General features: G+C 44.7%; 1 protein-coding gene across 1 annotated transcript in view; it reads right to left on the bottom strand.

The window, feature by feature from the left end:
* Positions 1 to 16,802, bottom strand: part of EGLN1 (egl-9 family hypoxia inducible factor 1) — a 33,433-nt gene extending 16,631 nt beyond the window's left edge. The window contains exon 1 of the mRNA XM_079330395.1: positions 15,744 to 16,802. Within this exon, the coding sequence (XP_079186521.1) occupies positions 15,744 to 16,670 (927 nt within the window). The 5' untranslated portion in view covers positions 16,671 to 16,802. The remainder of the gene's footprint in view (positions 1 to 15,743) is intronic.
* Positions 16,803 to 20,911: the final 4,109 nt, after the last annotated feature.

Genomic DNA, 20,911 nt, shown 5'->3' with positions numbered 1-20,911 from the left:
AACCACAAAAAGATTTACTGTCATAAACATTATGCCAAGGAGCATGATTTCAAAACAGGTTTTAAGGCTATTTTCAGGGGAACATACATGATTCAGCATGCCCACAGAATCCATACTTCACACCATATACTACAGCATCCACTCCTACTATTAGAGTTCATAATTCTTTGAAATTATTTGTGTATTACAGAAAAAAAAAAAGTATCTATGCACTGAAATGCTATTAGACTTTTATTTATGGACACTTTTAATTTATATCAGCACTGCATAGAAGTCTGACTAAGGTTTAAAGCCAAACAGCAATGAGCAGCCTGTAATAATGCTTTCAAACAACCTACAATTTAAATGCAAGAAATGCTGACTCTGCCCATGCTACTTTTTATAGGCTTTCACACATAAACTGCTTCTATCCAAGCTTTTCTTTACAATCCCACCACAGTCCTGTAATAAGGCCTCTTTCCCAGCTGGCATAAACAACACTTGGGGTTTTGTTTTTTTAACCAGATCTCCCAGTGTATCCAGTTCAAATGCATGCAGGCATTAAACAAATCTACTGGTATTCCAGCTGTCTCAGCTCCCACCAGTCCTTGGGCAAAGCCTTGAGGAACAGCTGAGGCCATGCAGCACTACAGACTGATCATAGCACCAGGAGCAGGACTGCTGACGTTGGCATGCCAAGTCAGGAAAGTGACACCCCTTCACTGTATGTCCCAGCAGAGCCAGCCATGTCATTTCAGGTTAAGGAGGCATTCTGCTGCAACGGGGAGGCTGTACTGGCTCAGTGGAACTCCTGGAGGAGAGTGGCTCAGGAATGCAATGTATTTGCTCTAGGAGCATGCAGCCTGGTGAGCAGGAGAAAGATCTGAACGTACCAAACACTGACTCCAAGGAGGGAAAAACACCTGAGGAAACTGTCTGTGCTTGTCTGGCTGATACAAAAGCCCCACTGTCTTCTGAAATGCCAATTCAGCTGCCCATACAGTGAGCTTATGTTTATGGCAGCAACAGGATCAAGTCTAGGTTAGGATATCCTGCAGAGCTCCCTGGTACTGCTTCAACAGGCTTTTTCCCAGTCTCCCCATCGATCACAACCACTGGCCCAGGAGAGCAGCGCGATGGAAAAACACATCACTCTCATGCCTTGGAAAAAATAGAACATGCTGCATTATCAACTGTAAATTGGTTAAAATGGACCCATCTGGCTTGTTCCAAGTCTGTTTATATGTGGCATTAAGAAGCTGCTGTGAAGAAACCCAATCCAATCAAAATAGTTACCTCTTTTCATCTTTGCTATTATTTCAACAACAAAACCAGTATTTTTTATATATATATGATAATTCACCCATCCTAAAAGGCAAGTAGCTTCTACATAGATTAGTCCTTTCCTGTAAACAACTAAAAAGCCTGTTAATGTTAAGTGACAAGATTCCTGTCGATCAAATTGGTTATGACTGTCTATAATTCAACAAGTATTGGTGCAAGAAGCCACATGCTAACCTCGAACTCCAAATTTCCCACTCTAAAGATCAGAAGGTGATGGAATTCATACTCTACACAAAGTGGTGATGTAAGCAAAAAAGCCAAGGTGTACAAAACCGACGGGAACAAGAAGGCTTCTCTTTAACAACTTGCCACTGAGACTTCCCCCCTCTTCCAAAACATTTAGAAGACCACAGAACCAGAACTTATCCCCTCAAATGCTCACACAAAAAGTCAAAAATCTCAACATCAGATCTGTTAGCATGCAGCCAGCACTTACATACACTTAAACCTTCTTAAAAGCACGGTATTTACTAAGAAAGAGAAGCACACTTCTCCACACCCCATCTAGTAATAATGGATTTCAAGACAGGATACACACATCTCCTTTTTTCATGTTTCTGCAGAAAGGTTTATCTGTATGTCCCTAAAAACCCAATCTGCAGAAACTTTCCTGGAAACCAAAGGAAATCTAGGGCTTTGCAATCCACAGTAGTCACTGGGGAGAGATTGCAGGGATTAGCAACAGTAGCCCAGATCAGAGGTGTCACATCAGAGCAAGAGGACTGTTCCACAGCACATATTTATGCAACATACATATAAGATCTGCAGAGCTTAAGCAAAGCCTGTTCCCAGCTTAATGTTGTGCCAATTAAAGAAAAAAAAAAAAAAAAAGAAAAAGAAGAGACAAGAATACAACAGATGACAATGTGTTTGCCTCAGTTTGCAAATAACCTGAAACAACTCATACCCAAGGTATGAACTCCTCATCAACTCAAGCAACAGCAGTAGACATTACTGCTTAGACAACGTACAGTGAAATGGAACGAAGATGAAGAAAGGAGACACCAGAAAAAATAGCAACACTAACAAAATTCTGTAATATTGAAAGAGGGAAAGTAATGCTGAGTATCACAAGAACTAAGGAAGAAACAGATGAGCAGCCAATTCCAAAAATCTTAGATTCCAGATTTCTATATAGTCAACTCCCCCTCCAAGTCAGCAAGCAATCACTTCAGATTTCAGGACTGACTGAAATAGTCTTTCAGGCAGATACTCTATTTTTAAATAAAATTTCTGCATAATTGTAAATAAACAACAGAGCTCCTAGTATGTATATATATCTATATGTATCTAGTATTGCACACTAACACTGGGTAGCAGTTTCTAAATAGGAGACTGCACTTCAAGAAATTATCTGTGGGCAGCCAAATGATTTAATAATTTCTACTATATATAGTAAATGGCCCTGTATCTTTATACTGAAGACACTACAGATCCCAAAACTTTTTTTGTATTCTCTTGAAGTCACGTTGCCTGGAGATGGGCAGCTAAGAAGTGGAAAGATGATTTTGAAGCCAAAGAAAAGCTGTAGGGAATAACAGGGAGGAAGGGGAGGAGTGGGCAAGGACCTGTGGATGCACTTGCCAACCATGTGCTGCAGTAATGAAGGGAACAAGTGACACAACACTTTTATTTGCGTATTTATTTGGGTTTTAATTGTGAATGCCCTGCTACTGACCCCATGAAATCAAGCTGCAAGCACTAACAAGTGAGATACCTCAGCAGGCCCCAGCTGTAATTGTTTTTGGGCATCTTCCAGCCCCTTAATGAACCACACCACAAAACATCTTGGACATCGAAGGTTACTCTCAGCACACAGATTTGCAACCAAAGACCAAAAAAAAAAAAATCCACCACTCCATGCACAGCACTGTGCTCATATCCATATCTGTATGCAGAAGGCTGCTCACATCACCTGTACTCCAGGTAAAATGTTTGCATGAAGTGGCATTTCAAAAAGCTACTTACCTCTCTGAATGTCAGCTCAGTCCTCAAGCCTATTGATCAACTTATCTCCACACCTGGCGCACACACAAATCAGTAAAAAGACTAATATATTTTATTTCCAGGATCAATACAAGCAATGTGATATAGGTGCCACAAAGAAAACTGAGAGTTACTCCAGAAAACAAGAATTTACTTCCTCTGTACAGACAACCCATAATTAAGGGCTCCCAAACCAAGATAACTGTTCCTTAAATTTGAAGGCTAGATGATGAAAAAAGTGTAACAAATTTTTGAGAGGGAAAAAAAAATAAATCTCAGAGGGACTCAATCTTCCCATCACTGGCAAATTCTGTTCCCCACTGAGCCCCTGAAGAATTCCATCAGTCCCTCCAGAAAGCTGTTCCCAAAGGGAAGGGAAGGGTGGGGGGGGAGGAAGGCGGGGGGCGGCACATTGGAATTTTTGCTCTTCAAAGGCAAGTTTTCTCTGGGGTTTTAATATGGAGCTATTCTAAGTTGAATTGCAGAACTCTAAGTCTCAATGGTGAGGAAGCATCATTTATTACTAGCTTTGTCTTTCAGTGGGTGTGTTCCTTCAAAGTAGCAGGATGTGAGTGTAGAAAAAGACAAAGTAAAAACTAGAAATCTGCAAAATTCCAGTTGCTATACGAGACAACTAAACTGAAAACAAAGCTAGTTGATGGTATCTTCATCTACATTTCATGACCTGCAGTGGAATATTATTTTCCATGTTTAGAAGGTCCTTTATAAAGCTATAGGACTAAACAGGTAAAAATAATGTATGTTTATCTTATTACCTCTTACAATATAATTTTGGCATAGCCTTGGCTCATGAGTGAGACAACTCCCATTTTCTATTTTCACTAAGGAAAATGACAAAGTCAGGACTCCAGTATAGGAACTCCTGTGTTGTTCTTGAGTCTGTGCCAGGTGTTAGGAGGCCTTCAAGAGTCATTATATGTCATTTTGTCCAAGCTATAGTGGAGATTTAATACAAATTTATTCAACCCATTAATTTTAATGCAAACATTAAACATTTTTAATACAAAGTACTCGAACCATGGATCTTACTTTCAAGGCATTTCATGACAATGAAACAGGCAAAGGAAAGACCAATAAATAGTTAATTCCAGTAATTTGCAATTTCACTACAGCAAATGGACCTCCCTTTAGTTAAAAATGAGCAGGATTCCCAGAGGACCTGTAGTATTTCTGTACGACCTGGGAAAAGGGAGTGAAGGAGCAGAGTGATGGTGTTTACCTGCAATACCTAAATATGCTGCAGTCCCTCCCAGCTCTGGCTGCAGAAAGGCACATGTGGGCCTGTAAAAAGACACCAATTGCCTAAACAACAAAATGGGATGTGAAATTCAGTGAAGAGTAAGTGTAAAAAAATACTCCTTGGGGGGAAAAACCCCACCTTTCTTACACAGTGATGACTTCTAAACTGGATACCATGACTTTAGAAAAAAAATGTAGTAAATACAGGCTATTCTCCCAAGAACTTCATCTCAGCACAGCAGAGGAAGCAACTAGTGTCATAAATCACTAAACAAGGAAAGACAACACAGAATACATCATCCTGCCAGCACACAAAATCAGGATATATTTGTACTTTAAATACTGTGCTTCTGCTTGCCTTACCTCGATCATCAGAACCAGAAAAGCTGCACAGAAGTGCAGCAGGCGTAACTAGATTCATGAAGCAGTACCCATTGGACAAACACTAAAAAGACTACAATTCTTCAATTTGGGAGGGAAAGTGCGTCAGCTGAAAAAAATGCATGCAAGCAAATGCCAGACTTTTTAAAAGAATATGACAAGTAAAACTACTGGGAAGTAAGTTTTCACAATACAGCCTAGGAGACACTGAAATCACCATCAGTGGGTTTTAAACAAAAGGAAGTTCCTTTTCCATCTAATCAAACTGCAGGACTCGCTGTTACAGGATGTTGCAGAGGCCAAAAGTACAAATGGCTTTTAAAACAAGATTACATAAATTAATGGCAAATGTGTCCATCCATCTGCACGTATTACAGGCAGTGGTCTAGACACAACCTCTGTCTCAGAGCTCCTGGATTGCCAGAGGCAGATGGCATATGGGAACACCATTTTATATACACTTTAAAGCTTTCTATACAGAACAATTATTATTTACAACAACTACATAATAGTATAAACATGGATGACAAATACTGTATGAAACCTACATTTGATAAGGAAGAACTCCCAATGAGCAACACAAGAAGGCAGCCTGCTAGAACCTAAACCAAATTAACCAGGCAAAAAGTGTGAGCCTTGAGCTGAGTGGGTCTTCAGCATCTGAACAATAAGAACAAATGGTTTTGAACTTTAGGGTTTTTTATAGTAAGACTGGATACTCCTCAAAAACGCTTAGCCTCAACTTACAATTCACGGCCTAGCATCTAGTCCATCCAGAAGGTCACTTCAGATGAACACAACTCCATCTGGCTTCAATTTACCACTAGATATATGGTAGGGATGGCCAAGCTGACATCTCCCAAGAGGCACATGGCTCTTATCTCTCCAACACAGTCCTTGCAGAGGACAGACTATTGACAGGGTGCCTGCAACTGTACCTGGCAGAGAGCAGCAACTGAGGCAACCTTCACCCTCTGTACCCCTGCTGGGGCAGCTGGCCTCTCCCAGCCCCTGCTCCTGCTCCCTTCCCCTCTCCCTCAACACACCACTGCAGAACAAGGCCCCCAGAGGAGCCCAGGCAGGAGAAGGTAGATGGAAGAGGTAAGGACTGTAACTTGAGAGCTGCAGGTTTTTGATTTATTCAACAGCCTGGCAAAATACATAAGCCTGATTCTTACCAGTTCAAATGTTCCCTCCCCACACTTACCTTTTTTAATATGGCGTGGCTGGAATTTTTCATAAGTAAAACAAAATTGTAATGTACCAAAAATACTATTTGGCCAGATGTTTGTAGCAAATTTACTACATAAATAAAGTAAAAATAAGTGAAATATTAAAAGTAAAGCACTTTTTGGTAGTTAGTGGCTTTGGAACAGCATATTCCATTTTTCAGTCTGTCTTGAAAGAGAAGGATAACTATGCTTGTTACACTATGCCCTCTCAGTACAGGAGTGGAACCAAGATCACACATAACTTTAAAATAACTTTGGAGAGAAAGTATGAATTCCCTACAGGCAATTGACTTCAATTTCTTAAACATTTCTTAAACTGCTTCAATCAGTTTTGTGAAGTGTACACATGCTTTGTATCAGCAAATTATACTAGGAAAGGACTGTGCTATGAGCATATGCACACATGAATGGAAAAACAGGCAACTTGGGAGAAAACAGGAAAGAGGCAGCAGCACAGACTTAGTAAAAGTGACCATCTGGATGACCAAATTGGATCCAAGGCAGGAATATTTCAAACAGTTACACTACTGGCATATTCAACCACAGTGATCCTTTAGGGAGCAAGTGACCACTAGCAGGAAGACAGACTCCTGGTCTCCACTCACTCAGAGATGCAATAAGCAAGACTTATACTGACAGTGCCATTGCTGGAAAAATATTTTAACAGATCGCAAAACTTGGCTTGTTTTGTATCTTTTCCATTTCAAACTGCAGTATTTTTTTTTCTATGGGAGTGCTGAGGTTGGCAGGCACCTCTAGAGATCATGTGGTCCAGCCCACTGCTTAGAGGTGGGTCACCCAGAGCAGGCTGGTGACCAGTGATCAGGTTTTGAGTATCTCCAAGGATGGAGACTCCACAACCTCTGTAGCAAGCTGCCTCTTGGTTCATCACAATGGAAGAAGCGTTTCTTACATTTCAATGGAATTTCTTGCATCTCAGCATACCCACTGCCTTTCCACTGAGCACTGCTGCCAAGAGCCAGGCTCCTTCTCCTTCACTCCTCCCGTCAAATATCTGTCCCCACTGGTATGGTCCCCCCACACCTTCTCCTCTGCCACATAAACAGCCTCAGCTCTCTCAGTGTCTCCCTGAAAGAGCAAATCCACCACTATGAACAGCACCACTGCCTGGCCGATGCGCTGCCGTAGAGGGGCTAAAGCACACACAAATAAGGTTAAGCCAAACAGAGGTACGATTCAGCCAGCATCTATTTCACTGGGAATCTTCCAGTGTGCCAGCTGAAAAGGAGTCAGTTTAAGATGCCCTTATCAACTGGCCACAGTTTCCTTTCTCACAGCAGTAAGGCTGCATGCCAGCTGCCTGAACAACAATGCAGCAACCACTGAAACTGGAAGGGCCCAATGCCTTCGGCAGAGAACAGACCACACACTGTTCGAATACAGCAGAAGCTGTTGAGGGATCTTGGCATCCACGGCAAGGTTTAGCTGCTTGAACAGATGCTTGAACAGGACAGAGAGCAGCAACAACAGAGATATGTTATTAACCAATGATAAACTGCTTTGGAAACCTTACACATGCTGCATCCCTGGACTTTTTCACAACAAAGAGAACTTAAACATATGCATCAAAGTTGGAACAGGTTTTTAATCTATAGCAATTTAAATTCCACATTATCACAACAGTCAGACTAATCTATTATTGAAACTTTTTTGTTTCCTTTGACTAGTAACTTCAAGACTTACAACTATTTAACTGCAGCCATCTGACCTACTCAAGCAGGAAAGATAACAGACCCTGGCATACCAGAAGGGTAGCAAACCACAGCAAGACTATGCCCAGCAGAGAATCCTGCAGTCTCTGCCACCTCACCAAGAATGTCAAGTTATCAACGGAACAAATTGATGTGAATCGATAATACAAGCTCTTCCTGGAAACAGATTTAAAATATCCTCATACAAAGACAAATCAAACAAAACAAACAAAGCCCAGGAAAAATAAACCAAATCAAGCAAATACATATAAGGTCCTAAAGTCTTCAGCATTTAGTGCATTTTATAACTTCACAGTCAATACAACAATTCCTCCACCCTGCTAGGACCAAAAGGAAAAATTTCCTCACTGCATTCACCTTTGTATCATTTTAAACATCATGTTTGTTTTTGCTGAAACAAAGCAAGGCAGTCTTAGGCTCTTCTCTCACTGCAGCACATTGAGATGACAGAGCAACATCTCCTCAAAGTCATAATAATTTCTAAAATGAAGAATGCCTTCATGGTCTAACTATGTGTTCTAAGCTGATCTGACCCTAAACTGATGTGTAAAATTAATCCTTGGGTATTAAATAACCTTTTTCTTTAGGCCCCATTAGTTACCCTACAGGTATGGACTTCATCTCTTCGTCAGAGCACTAGGCACACAATGTATTGATAACCACCCCACCTCCACACACAACCTCTGCACAGACGTGCAGGCATGCACATTTCTACCCAATTCCTATTTATAACACCATATGCTAACAAAAATACTCTCAAGCAGTTTTAAGTTAAATACCAAAGAACAAGAAAGTCTTCAAGTGTAAGCAGCTGTTACGTGCATAAAAGCATTGCTCTATTTTTGACAGACACTGCCCTGGAACAGTGAGTGGATTTTGACCTGAAGCTTACGACTGCCACTTACCAGCTAATTCTGGCACAGGCCTGCACTGGAAATATGCCTGACCACCCATCATTAACCAACAACCTTCAAAAACTCAAAGGCTTTTACAAGGATTTCATCAGCACCAAATGACTTTCCCAAAAGGCCTCAAAGACTAGCATTAGTCCTTCCTCCAAGGGGTCTAAGTAACTCACAAATGCAGAATACAAAAAGGGTATCATAAATAATGATTATTTCACTCAGTAGTAACTGCAAAGTCAAATAACTTTACTGTTCTATTCACTAAAAACACTGCTTCAAAATAGTCTTTTCTTAGTGGAGTGTAAAAAACATGCCAATGAACAAAGAACTTGAATTGATATAATCTGGATATGCTGATTTCCAAAAAACACTTGTACAGTCCTTGCATTGTCTGCAGTCACTCCCCCACTGAAAAGTAACAAAATCCAGCAGCACAAGAGCCAGGGAGCCCACGAGTGTCCTACTGAAGAATTCTCTAAGCAACCCACTGACAACAGTCCCAAAAGTTATTTTTGAACCTTTGAACTTTTGAAAAAAGGGCTGTCTTTGTACAAGAGCTCTCTAAGGAATCTAAAGAGAAACTTAGCCTGTTCAAGCCAAGAGCCATCAGGCTAAATCCAACTGAAATACAAATATAATGAACATGGTAAATACCACAGAAGAGAATAACATGCTGCCGATTTACTTTTTCAGGAAATAGCTAGCAGCCTATTCAGAAATCAAGCACTATCTAGAAAAAAGGAAAACATCTCTCAACCAACCAGTCAAGGTTACTGATACAACTAACCCAAGGATCTGAGAACTGCTGTTCAGACAGTCCTATGACTTGGCAGGACATCACTTGCAAAGAATTTCAGTCCAAGAGGCCACAGAGAAGGGAAGACAGCTCTTCCTCTCAAACTGTACAGCTATGATGAGAAGCATCCCACTTGATTCACAGACAGTATTAAATGAGCTCATATTGTGCAGAAGAGGCAGCATAGAACATCAAAGTAGTAACATGGTCCAAAAATCTTTGGTATCACTGACAGGAAAAATTAATTCTCCATAGTGTACTGAAATCACTGGTGAACACAAACTACAACGTTACAGGTTCCTTATCTCTAGAACAGTAACAAATAAAAAACATTAACTCCAGATACAGTAAAAAATGGTTTGGAAAACCAAGCAACAAACCAATCCAGAATTTCATACACTTATCCTAATGGAGCAGGTACCAGAGAGGAAATGAGCAGGACATGAAATGTGAAATAGTACTGAAACTGGCCACATCAGACAAAGCTCCCAAAGAACAAAAAGTACTGGAGCTGGCACAAGGGGATGGGGCTGAGAAGGGACCTTCCTTACCAGCAGCAAACAGTAGCAAGCTGCAGCACACTGCTCATGGCAGACAACGTCAATCCAGCTCTGTCCTGAAAACAGAGAAGTAAAGAACATCTTTGATGCTAATGAAACTCCTGAATAATGGATAGGAACAGCCAACAAGCCAAAAGTAGGTTGTTTTTGAAGCTGGGATTATGGGAGAAATCAGTTTTCATTTGAAGAAAATGCATGTTTCCACTGTACATGTTACATGGGATCACCTGGTGGATAGACAAGCAAAGTTTCTGTATAAAATTGTTGTAAAAGATTCTTGGAGGACAGAAGAATGCATTTCTGATGGCAAGAACCAAGTCTCACACTGAACACAAAACAGCAAAAAAAGAAAAGGTAAGAAAGAAAAAAAAAATATATAGCTATTGAAGATTTGTTAAACTGTGTTTGAATTTTCAAGGGCAAATTTTGGGAGAATCAGATTCTAAGTGCTAAACTAAGGCTGTAGTTTGGCAAACACTTCAAACTGGCATAAATTTGCACTGCTGCTGAAAGAAAGTCTCACCATCTGCCAGTCCTCTGTGCCAGCACAAACATCCGAACACTGAACCAGGAGCACTTCTTTTGCCAGTTTATTTTTCAGATGGATCAGTTCCCCAAACCAGTTCACAGGATGGCCATGTAAATACTTGTGCTGGCAAGAAGAGTGACTACTTCTCCAGCACTGCCAGCCCAGAATGTTCATTGAACTACAGCCTAACACACAGGAGTGTGGAGAAGTTCTACCAGTCACAGGTGGTGCTCCCCACCTTTGGACACACTATTTTCATAGCACACTTCAAAGTTGCAATCACCACACAGCTGCCCCTCAGAAACCACCATATCTCTGCAGTTCTCTAGTAGGAGAACCTGTCAGAATCTCAGCAATGTTAAAGTTGGCTGAAAACAAGAGTGTTTTCTGGATGCTGCTGTGCTTCTCAATCAAAAGATCATTTGCAGGACAAACTCCAGTCAGTCTTCTGATCATCTGCTTCACCTGGGACTCAAAAGGCTTGTACATGAGGAACAACAAATGAAAACTATGGAAATCCTATGTCAGGGCCCTACTCCAACAGGGACTTAGGAACTGTGTATGGGCTGTTGCGTATCCATGAATCATCACACAATGCTTTGCTGACCAGCACACTCATCTACAAGAAAACAACATCACCAACAGAAACACTGCTGTCAGTGAAAGAACCAATAGATAAGGACAAGCATTGGTCATACTCTATATAAAGGACAATCAACACAAGTGAGTACTGGGAGACTGAGAGGGACCTACCCACACTTTCCCACAACTCAGTGGCAAATTCAAACCCTTACATGAGGTCACTCACTAGGAATCAATTAGATCAATAAGTTTTCTACCAAGAAATAAATTCAAGGTGTGACAGTGAAAGGATCTCCAGAATGATGCAGGAGGAACAACATAATCTCACATGCCACAAGCAAATTGAAGGGGAGCCCTCCACTTTACAGACATTCCTAAGCCCAGACCTTCAGCCACAGTTCTTGGGTCCTTCAATCAGAGCAGGACTCACCCAAGCTGCACACTTATTCTCTGTGCTCGCTTTCTTTTCTTCTACCAGACTTTTGGCATCATTACCATTTTCCAGTACCTTCTTGGTTGCCAAGTTCTTGTTCTCTACCTCTTACTTTGTATTTGTCTTCTTACTGCTATACATGCTTACAGTTATATTTTGTAGAATAAGACATAGTGGAAAAAACACCTATAAATCTTATTTTTCCTTGATGACATTAATCCAACACTTTTGTAGAAAAGCTGCAACATAAATAAGTGGCAAGAGCAGAGAGATTCTTCTGTCCAGTTTATAAAAAAACTAACAGCAGGGTATAAGAAATCCACTCACTCTTGGAGAATTATTTTCTAAAGAAGCATTACTAACTTTGAAAGAATCTAATTTAATAGGGCACAGTCAGACTGGTCTGACTGACTCCAGAGTCCTCTAAGTCTTCAGGAAACACCAGGATCTCCAGAGCAATTGCCAAAAAAAGCAGAAAAGCAAATTTGCATGACGTGTAACAAATAAAGCAATTTTTAAGCTACAGGTGGCTGAAAAGCAGTGAGTGCAACTGGCCTACTAGTAGAGAGAGGAGAGTATTAAAATGCAATTTGAACAGGACTGGTCTACAGACAGATTTCTAGAACTAGAAATGAAGAAAAAAACTAAAGGGATGCAACAGGGCCTGTCAAACTGTCTATTCAATGTCCTTCCAACAAAAGGCAGGGGGTAGGGTTTAGGGGATGGCTGGCACTGGGTGTAATGGTGAGCAGAAAGAGGAATAGCTGATGGATCAGATGTCTGGTTATATGGTAAGTATGAGGAACCCAGTCCACAACTGGGAAGCTGCAGTATTACTCCAGGACCAGTAAAGGATGCAAGCTTCAAATCAGCAGTCTACAACACAGGAAAGAGAAAGCTAGCAAAAAAATCACAAACCTGCCCCACCTTTAACCCCTTCTTCATGCTCCATATGGGAAAGAAGGAAAAACTTTCTCACCTTCTCAGGTGAGATTGAGGACGATTTCTTTTCCTGATTTTGATGAGCAGGCTTTTACCTCCTCCTCTCTAGCTACGTAAGAAAAGGACAGGCAGGAAACAGAAATACATGCACATATGAATGTGGCAACTGATAAGACAAAGGGAAAAAAAGAGAATGTATGAAAAGATGACAGTAGAAAAAAATAGAAAACAACAGGAAGTAGAAGAAAGACACTAGAGCTCATATATGCAAGTATGTGCCACAGTCTGCTAGAGAAAAGAATGAAGCAGAGTCTGGAAAGAAAGAGAACAAAAGCAAGGAATGCAGTAAGTCAGGACTTCCAAGATGAGTAAATAGTTAGCCATTCTCTTATACTTGCTGCTGTCTTCACACACCTCAAAAGGTACTTGGCTATTTTATAACAACTACTGTATAGATATCTTTCAGGCCAGAGAGTAATTTGCTGACACTCAGGTAGAACCACATCAGTTTAAGTAGATCAGTTCTAGGTGGCCCAGGTAGTCTAGAGAAAACACCTATCAGAAACCTCAAAATACAAAATCTCGGCTCACAATCAAGATTTTACCTTATTTCACTGTATTTCATGTTCTTTGTCTTAATGAACTGGTCCTGGTGAATGCAAATCAGTTTGAATTAGATCCTACTAACACAGTAGCTTTTTCCCTGACAGGCAGGTTTACAAGCCAAGAGATTCAGACCCATTTCTTTTTCTTTTTCATACACTGTTTCTAAATACTTTATAGAAATGATGGCAAATTCAATGCTAACACCACCAATGAGTTAAATTTTATGGTTACAATACAAGTTATTTGAAGTGATACTCCAGGTATCATCTGCTTCTGTTTATTTAACTCTGAGGTAAATCTCTGACAGTGAATGACAGTTCTGCTTTTGCTGGAATTTTAGAGAACTGAGTTTTCCTGCACACTAAAAGCACTGACTTTCGTGGGGGGAATAAGCAAGGGAAAATGAGAAAAAGTAATGCATTTCTGTGCCACAAGGAGTAAAGCATTGTGATTTTACTGATCTGATCCCTGCACCTGTTCTGATCCCACAAACAGAGGGATTTCAGCAGCAACTGAAAACCAAGTAAGAATGTAAAACACAGTTGTCCAGGAATTACAGGCATGATTCAGAATTAAAACTCCAAAAGCCCTGGCACCTATTCCTTGCAGGAGCATACCATTGCACATAAAACCAGAAGCAGTATTCCTTTTAGCTGCATAAAATTGACATCCAGCAAAACTACTGATATTTTTAGAGTGCATGTTTGAAGCCTTGAAGAGATTTAAGACTGCCTGAAAGGTATGTTTGCTTAGAAAAGTCCTGCAGGGATGCATGAGGACTCCACACCATGTTCCCATTGAAAAGTTTTGCACAGTACTGCTTCAACTGAAGAAATGCAAAGATAGCACTACAAAAAAAAAAAAAAAAAATTATTCCCACCCTCTTTATCACGGGAGTTTCCCGTGCCCTGAACAAATCCAGGGCTGTTTTTTGCGGTCCAGTTTCTCCCTTCCTCCCTCCCGCAGCTTCCTACCAGCTGAGATTCTGCAGCTGCAGCAACAACAGTCCATCTGTGACAGTGCAACCACCTCGGCAGTATGACTCCTACCATTTCACTGGCTTCCTTATGCTTTAACAGAGGTAGCAAAGTCTGAAGGGGCTTCACCCCTCTTCTTTTTTTTTTTTTTAACTGAAAAGATACTGATGAATATTCATTACTAGTTCTCTATCAAGGGCATGAATTTTAAAGGACTGGAAGGGAATCACAAATTAGGCAAACACACAATAGGTGATTTTGACTCGGTTCTCTGATCTCGAAATAGAGCTAAGGAGTAAGATTTTTGTGGAAAAGTGACTTGATGAGAGTAAAATAAAAACTCTGGCCAAAGCTGCCCTGCTCCATGGCTGTGACTCCGCTGCCTGACACATTTGCCAGAGTGCTGCACTGTGCCACCGGGTCACTCCGTCACTGATGCGGGTCTCCTGACTACATTGTTATGTTCTGCACCTGGCAGGCCACACCCTGAGCCAAGGCTTACCAAAACCTGGCCCATGCATGCGAGCCTACCGACGCTACCCAAGTTGTTCTACCCGTCAGAGCACCCGGCTTTTTTCAGGAGACCACCAAAAGACTCGCATTTCAACACTCATCACCTTGGGGATAAGCTTTCAAGAAAAGGGGTTTTTAAAAAACCGCAGGCATAGAAACAAGATCACCTTTTTTTGCTGCAAACAAATCCTATCGCACCTTCCCAGCAGACAGCAATCAGACCCGCGGGACAGCAGCCCGCCCGTCGGGCGTGAGCCACAGAATTGACAGAGTTGGAAAGGACCTCTGGAGATGACCCAGTCCAACCCTCCTGCCCAGGCTGTGTCACCTCGAGCAGGCGACACAGGAAGGTGTCCAGGTAGGTTTTGAATGTTTCGAGATAGAGAATCCAGGACTTCTCTGGGCAGCCTATTCCAGTGCTCTGCCACCCGCAGTGTAAAGAAGCTTTTCCCCACATTGAGGTGGAACTTCTTGTGTTTTAGTTTACGGCCACTGCTGCTCGTCCTGTCACTGGGCAACACTGAAGAGTCCGGCATCGTCTTTTTAACATCAACCACTAAAATATTTACATATATTAATGAGACCCCTTATATCCTCTTTTCACTAGACTATAAGGGCTCAGCTCCCGCAGTCTCTCTATATGATAGAGATGCTCCGAACCCCTAATCACCTTTGTGACCTCCTGCATGACCCCCTGGAGAAAGATAGGAGCCTCTTTCTCGTACAGAGGAGGCCAGAACTGGACACGACTCTCCAGTATGAGTCGGCTTCGGGGAGCGGAGCGGCACCCGCACGGACGGACGGACGGACGGACGTGCGCAGGAGCACGCAGCCCCGCAGACAGCCGCACACGTGCGCGCACACACGCCCGCACCGGGGAGCGCCGGCTCCGCCGCCCCGCTCCCGCCCCCCGCCAGAACACCCCCGGCTGCAGGAGCGGGGGGAGGCCGGGGGTCCCAGCTCCCTCCCTCCTTCCCTCACTCACTTTCGTCCTGCCGTTGATTTTGTAGTTGCCCAGCTTTCCGTTGCAGTGCCGGATGAGATCGTCCATGCTGTTCATGAGGAGCCGGATGGTCTGGCAGCCCGGCTCCTTGCCCTCCACCCAGGTGATCTTGTCGCCGCGAATGTCCTTGGAGGAGTCGCTCTTCTGGCTGACGAGCTGCCCGTCGGTGAAGCGGCCGGTGTGGTGGAGGGCCCGCACCTCCTCGGCCACCAGCCCGCCCAGCTCCTTGCCGAGGAAGTCGTCCACCACGCAGATGCCGTGCTTGTTCATGCAGGGCACGATGTACTCCAGCGCCAGCCGCTGCGGCACCAGCGACTTGGTCTGCCCGTTGGGGCGCAACGCGGCCCCGCCGGGCCCCGCCTGCACGCCGCCCGGGTACAGGTTCGACTTGTCCCGGTACAGCAGCACTGCCTCCCCGGAGGGCGACGGGGACTGGGCCGTGGCCGGGGCCTCCGCCTCACCGCCGGCAGCTGCAGCGGCGGCGGCGACGTGATTGTTGGTCAGCGGGGCGGCGTCGGCGGGGGCCTCGGGGGACGGCGGCGCTGCTCCCTTCCCGACCCCCGCCCGGCTGCCGCCGTCCGCCGCGGCCCCGCCGTGGGCGCGGGGCGGCGGGGGGTGCCCGCCGCGGGGCTCGGCAGCGCCCCCTGCCGCGCCAGCCGCCGCAGCGCCTCCGCCACGGCAGATGAGCTTGTGCTTCTTCCAGTCCTGGCGCTGGTGCTCCTTGCTGCAGTAGAAGGAGCTGCGGCAGCGCCCGCACCGCAGCAGGTTCTCCATCTTCCCGCAGAGCTCGCAGTACTGCCGGTCCCGTTCGCTGCTGCTGCTGTTGCCGGCGCCGCTGCTGCTGCTGCCGCCGCTGGTGCTGTCGCCCTGGCCGCCCTGACCGGCGCCTCCGCCGCTGTCATTGGCCATGGCGCTGGTGGTGCCGCCGCAGCCCCGCTCCGCCGGGGTGCGTTATGTAAGGAGGCGGGCGGGAGCAGCAGTAACGCGGGCCCCCGCCCGGCCGCGCGGGGAGGGAGCGCTCACTGCATCATGGCCGCCCGGCTCCGGCTCCGCCGCGGCCCCCGCCGCCCTCCGCCGGCCCGCGGCCTTCCTCCGGCGCGCGGGGGCCCGCGCCGCCCTCCCTGCCGCCGCTAGCGCTGCTTAGCGCCGCCTCATCGCCGCCCCGCCGGCGGCGGAACGGCCGAGGGGGAGCAGGGTGGCGCGGTGAGGGGCTGCCTTCCGCTCCCCGCCGGCCTCTCTGCTCGGTGCAGCACGGGCCGGCGCGGCCGCCGCCTCTCCTCACCGCGCCTCCGCCGCTCTGCCGGGGCGAGGAGGAGGAGGCGCCACTCCAGAGGCCCGCTGTGCACGTACGCCACTTCCAGCCCGCCAGCGCCGCCGGCGCGTCAGGCGGGCGGGGCAGGCGGGCGGGGCCGGGGGCGGCCGCATCCTCCGCGCCGCTGCGTGAGGGGCTGAGCGGCGCTGCCGCAGCCGGCCGCCGTGCTCCCGTGGGCATGGCGCCCTTAACGCCCTCCGACGAGCGCAGCCGTCCCGGCAGGGATTTGCTGGGGGGTGTCACCGGTCTGGGCTGCCGGGACCGCCCCGTCGTCGCCGCGCTGGTCGCTAATCGGGGGGTGCCCGTGACCCCGGTGGCGAGCTGCCCCCGCGGGCTGTGGGCCCGCCGGAGATGAGGCGGGGGCACCGAGGAGCGGCGGGTGACGTGGAAGCTGGGGGCTGTCGCTGCAATAACGGGCGGGGTGGCGGGGGGCCAGGTTTTGTCACTCCCGTAGGCCCCGAATTACCCCCGGCGGATAGCTGGTAGAGCGGGAGAGACATGTGCTTTCTCCTTCATAAATAACACGTGGCTTGTGTCCCGCCTAACGGAGTGGTAATGAAGGCCGGAGCTAGGCTGATTAAGAAAAGAAAAAGCAAAAAAATCAGGAAGAAGGAGCCGGTTGATGCAGCTGCCAAAACAAGGGGAGGCCAGGAGTTGGGGCCTGTGCTGCGATGAACATGGCAAAGTCCCTGACAGGAAAAAGGAAGCCCGTTTGGCAGAGCAGTGCTGGTGGAGGGACAAAGGTCTCAGCTCAGTCACGTCGGCTGTCAGAAGCCACATGGGGATCTGGACTCCTCTGAGGTGATGTTTAAGCTTCCACTGATCCGATTAACTGTGGCTTTGCTTGCTTGTGGTATAGTTGAGGAAAGTGGAGTGTATTCTGCAGTTTCCTGCGTTACAGTCCAGCACAGTGGTCGGTGCTTCAGAGAGGTGTGGTGAGGCAGAGCAATGATTATTCCTGGGCTGGGTGTTCTCCCGCCCGTCTTCTCCGAGAACCGTTTGGTGAACTGACAGCAAGTATCCGCTCCGTGGGCTGGGCGGCTGGGACACGATGCATACCGTTGATTTGCGCTGCCTGTAAGTTAAGAAAATCCATTCTAAAGCCCAAGAAGTGTAAAATTCATGAGCCAATATACAGATCTTGAGGTAGAAAGGTGAAATTAATCCTCTGGTTGGTAACCCAGAGGCTACCACAAGACTTCACATGAATTTAGATAAGTGACTTCTTCTCTGCCACTGTAGAGGAGGAGCACTAATGCTTTTGCTTTTCATGGGCTTTTGTGATGTTTAACACTGTAATATACTTGTAGTGAGATGACTTTATATATGCAGTTAAAATGGTTTTGTTCTTATCTCTCTATAAAACTGGATTTGATATTGATTGGCATAGTAGTAAGGCTTGGAGGAATGTTAGGCACTGAGTGTACTATGTGAAGGATGTAGGAGAAACAAAGTGTACCAAGGCTACAACTGCCGTGTGATATACACATGATAAATGAGAAGGAGAACCAGGGTGAATTATTAGAAAGGCAAAAGGAGTAGTAAGGGGACAAGGTCACGAAAGTCCAGTGGATAAAATTTCAAGGTGAATCTGACTAGTGACTTCCAAGGGTGTATTAAAAGCAACAACCACCAAAGAAAAAAACAAGTGGTAAATGAACTGGAAAAGATGAAAACTAAAAACAAAATTCCAGATTAGTGATTTCTTTGTGGTAAGGGCAGAAGAAAGTGGATTAAAACCAAGTTTTAAATCCAGAGCATGAAGTGTGCAGATTTTAAATGTTGGTTTAATGCGAATTTTTCCTTTAGTTATAGGTATACGAGGTATGTCAGATATACTAGGCTTAGGCATTCCTCTAACATGCTTTAAGATGAGATTAATTCAGCTGATTACCTTGGACTTGCAGCATTGTTAAACTGGGCTAAATGAGAAGAGAGTCAAGGCTATTATTTTCAAAAACTTGAGAAATGCTAACAATGGTATTTTGCCAGGTAGAAACTGAAGAGTTAAAGGTCTTTTGCATTTGTTGTACTGCTTCAGCAAACACAATGAAGATGAAAGTCACAGACTTGAAACTCAATCATCCAACCATGAAACAGCTAAGAAAAAGACCAAGGCACAAATATGGTGCCTGGCTAAAATCTAATGATAGTTATTAATTTACGGGCTAATTTGGCTTCAAAAGTCTTCTGTTCTTTCCCTCTCTTTTCCACATGTCTTTTGGGATGCAATTAAAGCTCTCAGTTGTCACATTTGCTAATGTGCTAAGCTACTTCAGGTTGTCTTGACATCATACTGTTTCACAGCATGGTCAACAGAAATACCAAGTTCAACAAAATCCATCTTTGGTGTATGAAGCATTTTGCCTCATTGCTACAGTACTACACCAGTGATACACAAAACTTAATGAAGGTTGTTTTGCAGTGACAATGCTGTGCTGAGGAGCAGTGGTGGTAAGGAAACTCAGGAAGACAATGAGTATTTATAATACAATAGTGTCTGCAACGTGCTAAAAATGTTTTCCAAGCATATAAGACTCTATTCATTGCCAAAGAGCTTGTTCCTCAAAAGACAGTGTAAGGACAACGCACAACAAAAAGCAAAATATGGTATACAAAGTGAAATGATCAATATGGTGGTTCCAGAACAGAGGAGGAAGTGACTTCCTTCTCTTTCTTTTCAGCAGGTTACTCTTCACTTGGTCCCTAAAGTGGCCTTTCTAAGATAGCCAATATCTTGTCTGTGTTAGTGAATGTTGAAAAAGAACTTTACTGGTGACTAGGTAATGATGAAACATACTGCTTTGCAGAGAATGCAGTGGAAAAATCTTTAAAATTAAATACCAGTCTGATGAGGATGTTGTGGGATAAACTTCATGCAAGGTCATAGTTTTTTATCACCACTTAGATATGGATCTGATATGTTTATTAGAAAGGGGAAAAAAAAGGTTGGTCAATGAATAACTTTTCTGGTTTTATTAAGTAGTAATAATAGCTGCATTTATACCATGCTTTAAATGGCTTGTGTACTGCAGTGCTCAGTGCTGAGATTATACAAGCAACCAAAAAAGAATCTTTGAAGCCTGGGGAGAAGGGGAATGCAGAGTAACAAGATTATAGAAGGTTTCAAAGTCAGTTTAGAAATAAAGTTTAAATGAAAAGTAATCTCATGTTGAGATAGTTTTGCTGTGAATGGGAAAAGAAGTGCATGGACTCCAGGCTGAGTTTTTCTTTGCTGCCAGAATGCCTCTTGGAAGCTACATGTGCTGCTGAGGTGAGTGGTAGGGTCAGGCATCAGTGACACAGGTGCCTGTCCACAACAGCATCATAATTAAAGTCAGAATTTGGGTGCTTGTAGCATTTGCTGTCCTCCACCCAGATCACTCCACCATGTTCTTCAGCCTGACTGCTACTATTCCACTTAGACCATTATTCACTGATCTCAACAGTGCCATTTTTCAAACTTGCTTTTCATACTAGCAAGTGAACTGTAACAGGTTTGCAGATTTTCCAAGTTAAAGGAGAGAACTGTTTGTCTGAGTTGGATTCTCTGTTAAACTCACTTCCTTTCTAATCAGGACAAAGTGTACAGAGTACATCCACAAGGCTATGCAAGTGCTCCTTTGTTGAATGCAGCTTTTTTCCTGAGGTACTCAAAGGGTTACCATGGTTTGTTCATCTCCCAGCTACCTCCCCTGACCCCTGTTTCTGCAAAGCAAGGGAAGGGCCACCCAGTAGAGGTGATTTGGAAGGTGTGGGGTTATTGCCTATTGGGACTAGTGCCAGCCATTACAGAGGAGCACACGACCAAACACAGGGTCTCCTCAAATCACTTGGG

This window comes from Erithacus rubecula (genome assembly GCF_903797595.1).
Source record: "Erithacus rubecula genome assembly, chromosome: 2".
In the NCBI taxonomy this organism is placed as follows: domain Eukaryota; kingdom Metazoa; phylum Chordata; class Aves; order Passeriformes; family Muscicapidae; genus Erithacus; species Erithacus rubecula.
This window is presented reverse-complemented; position numbering and strand designations above follow the sequence as displayed.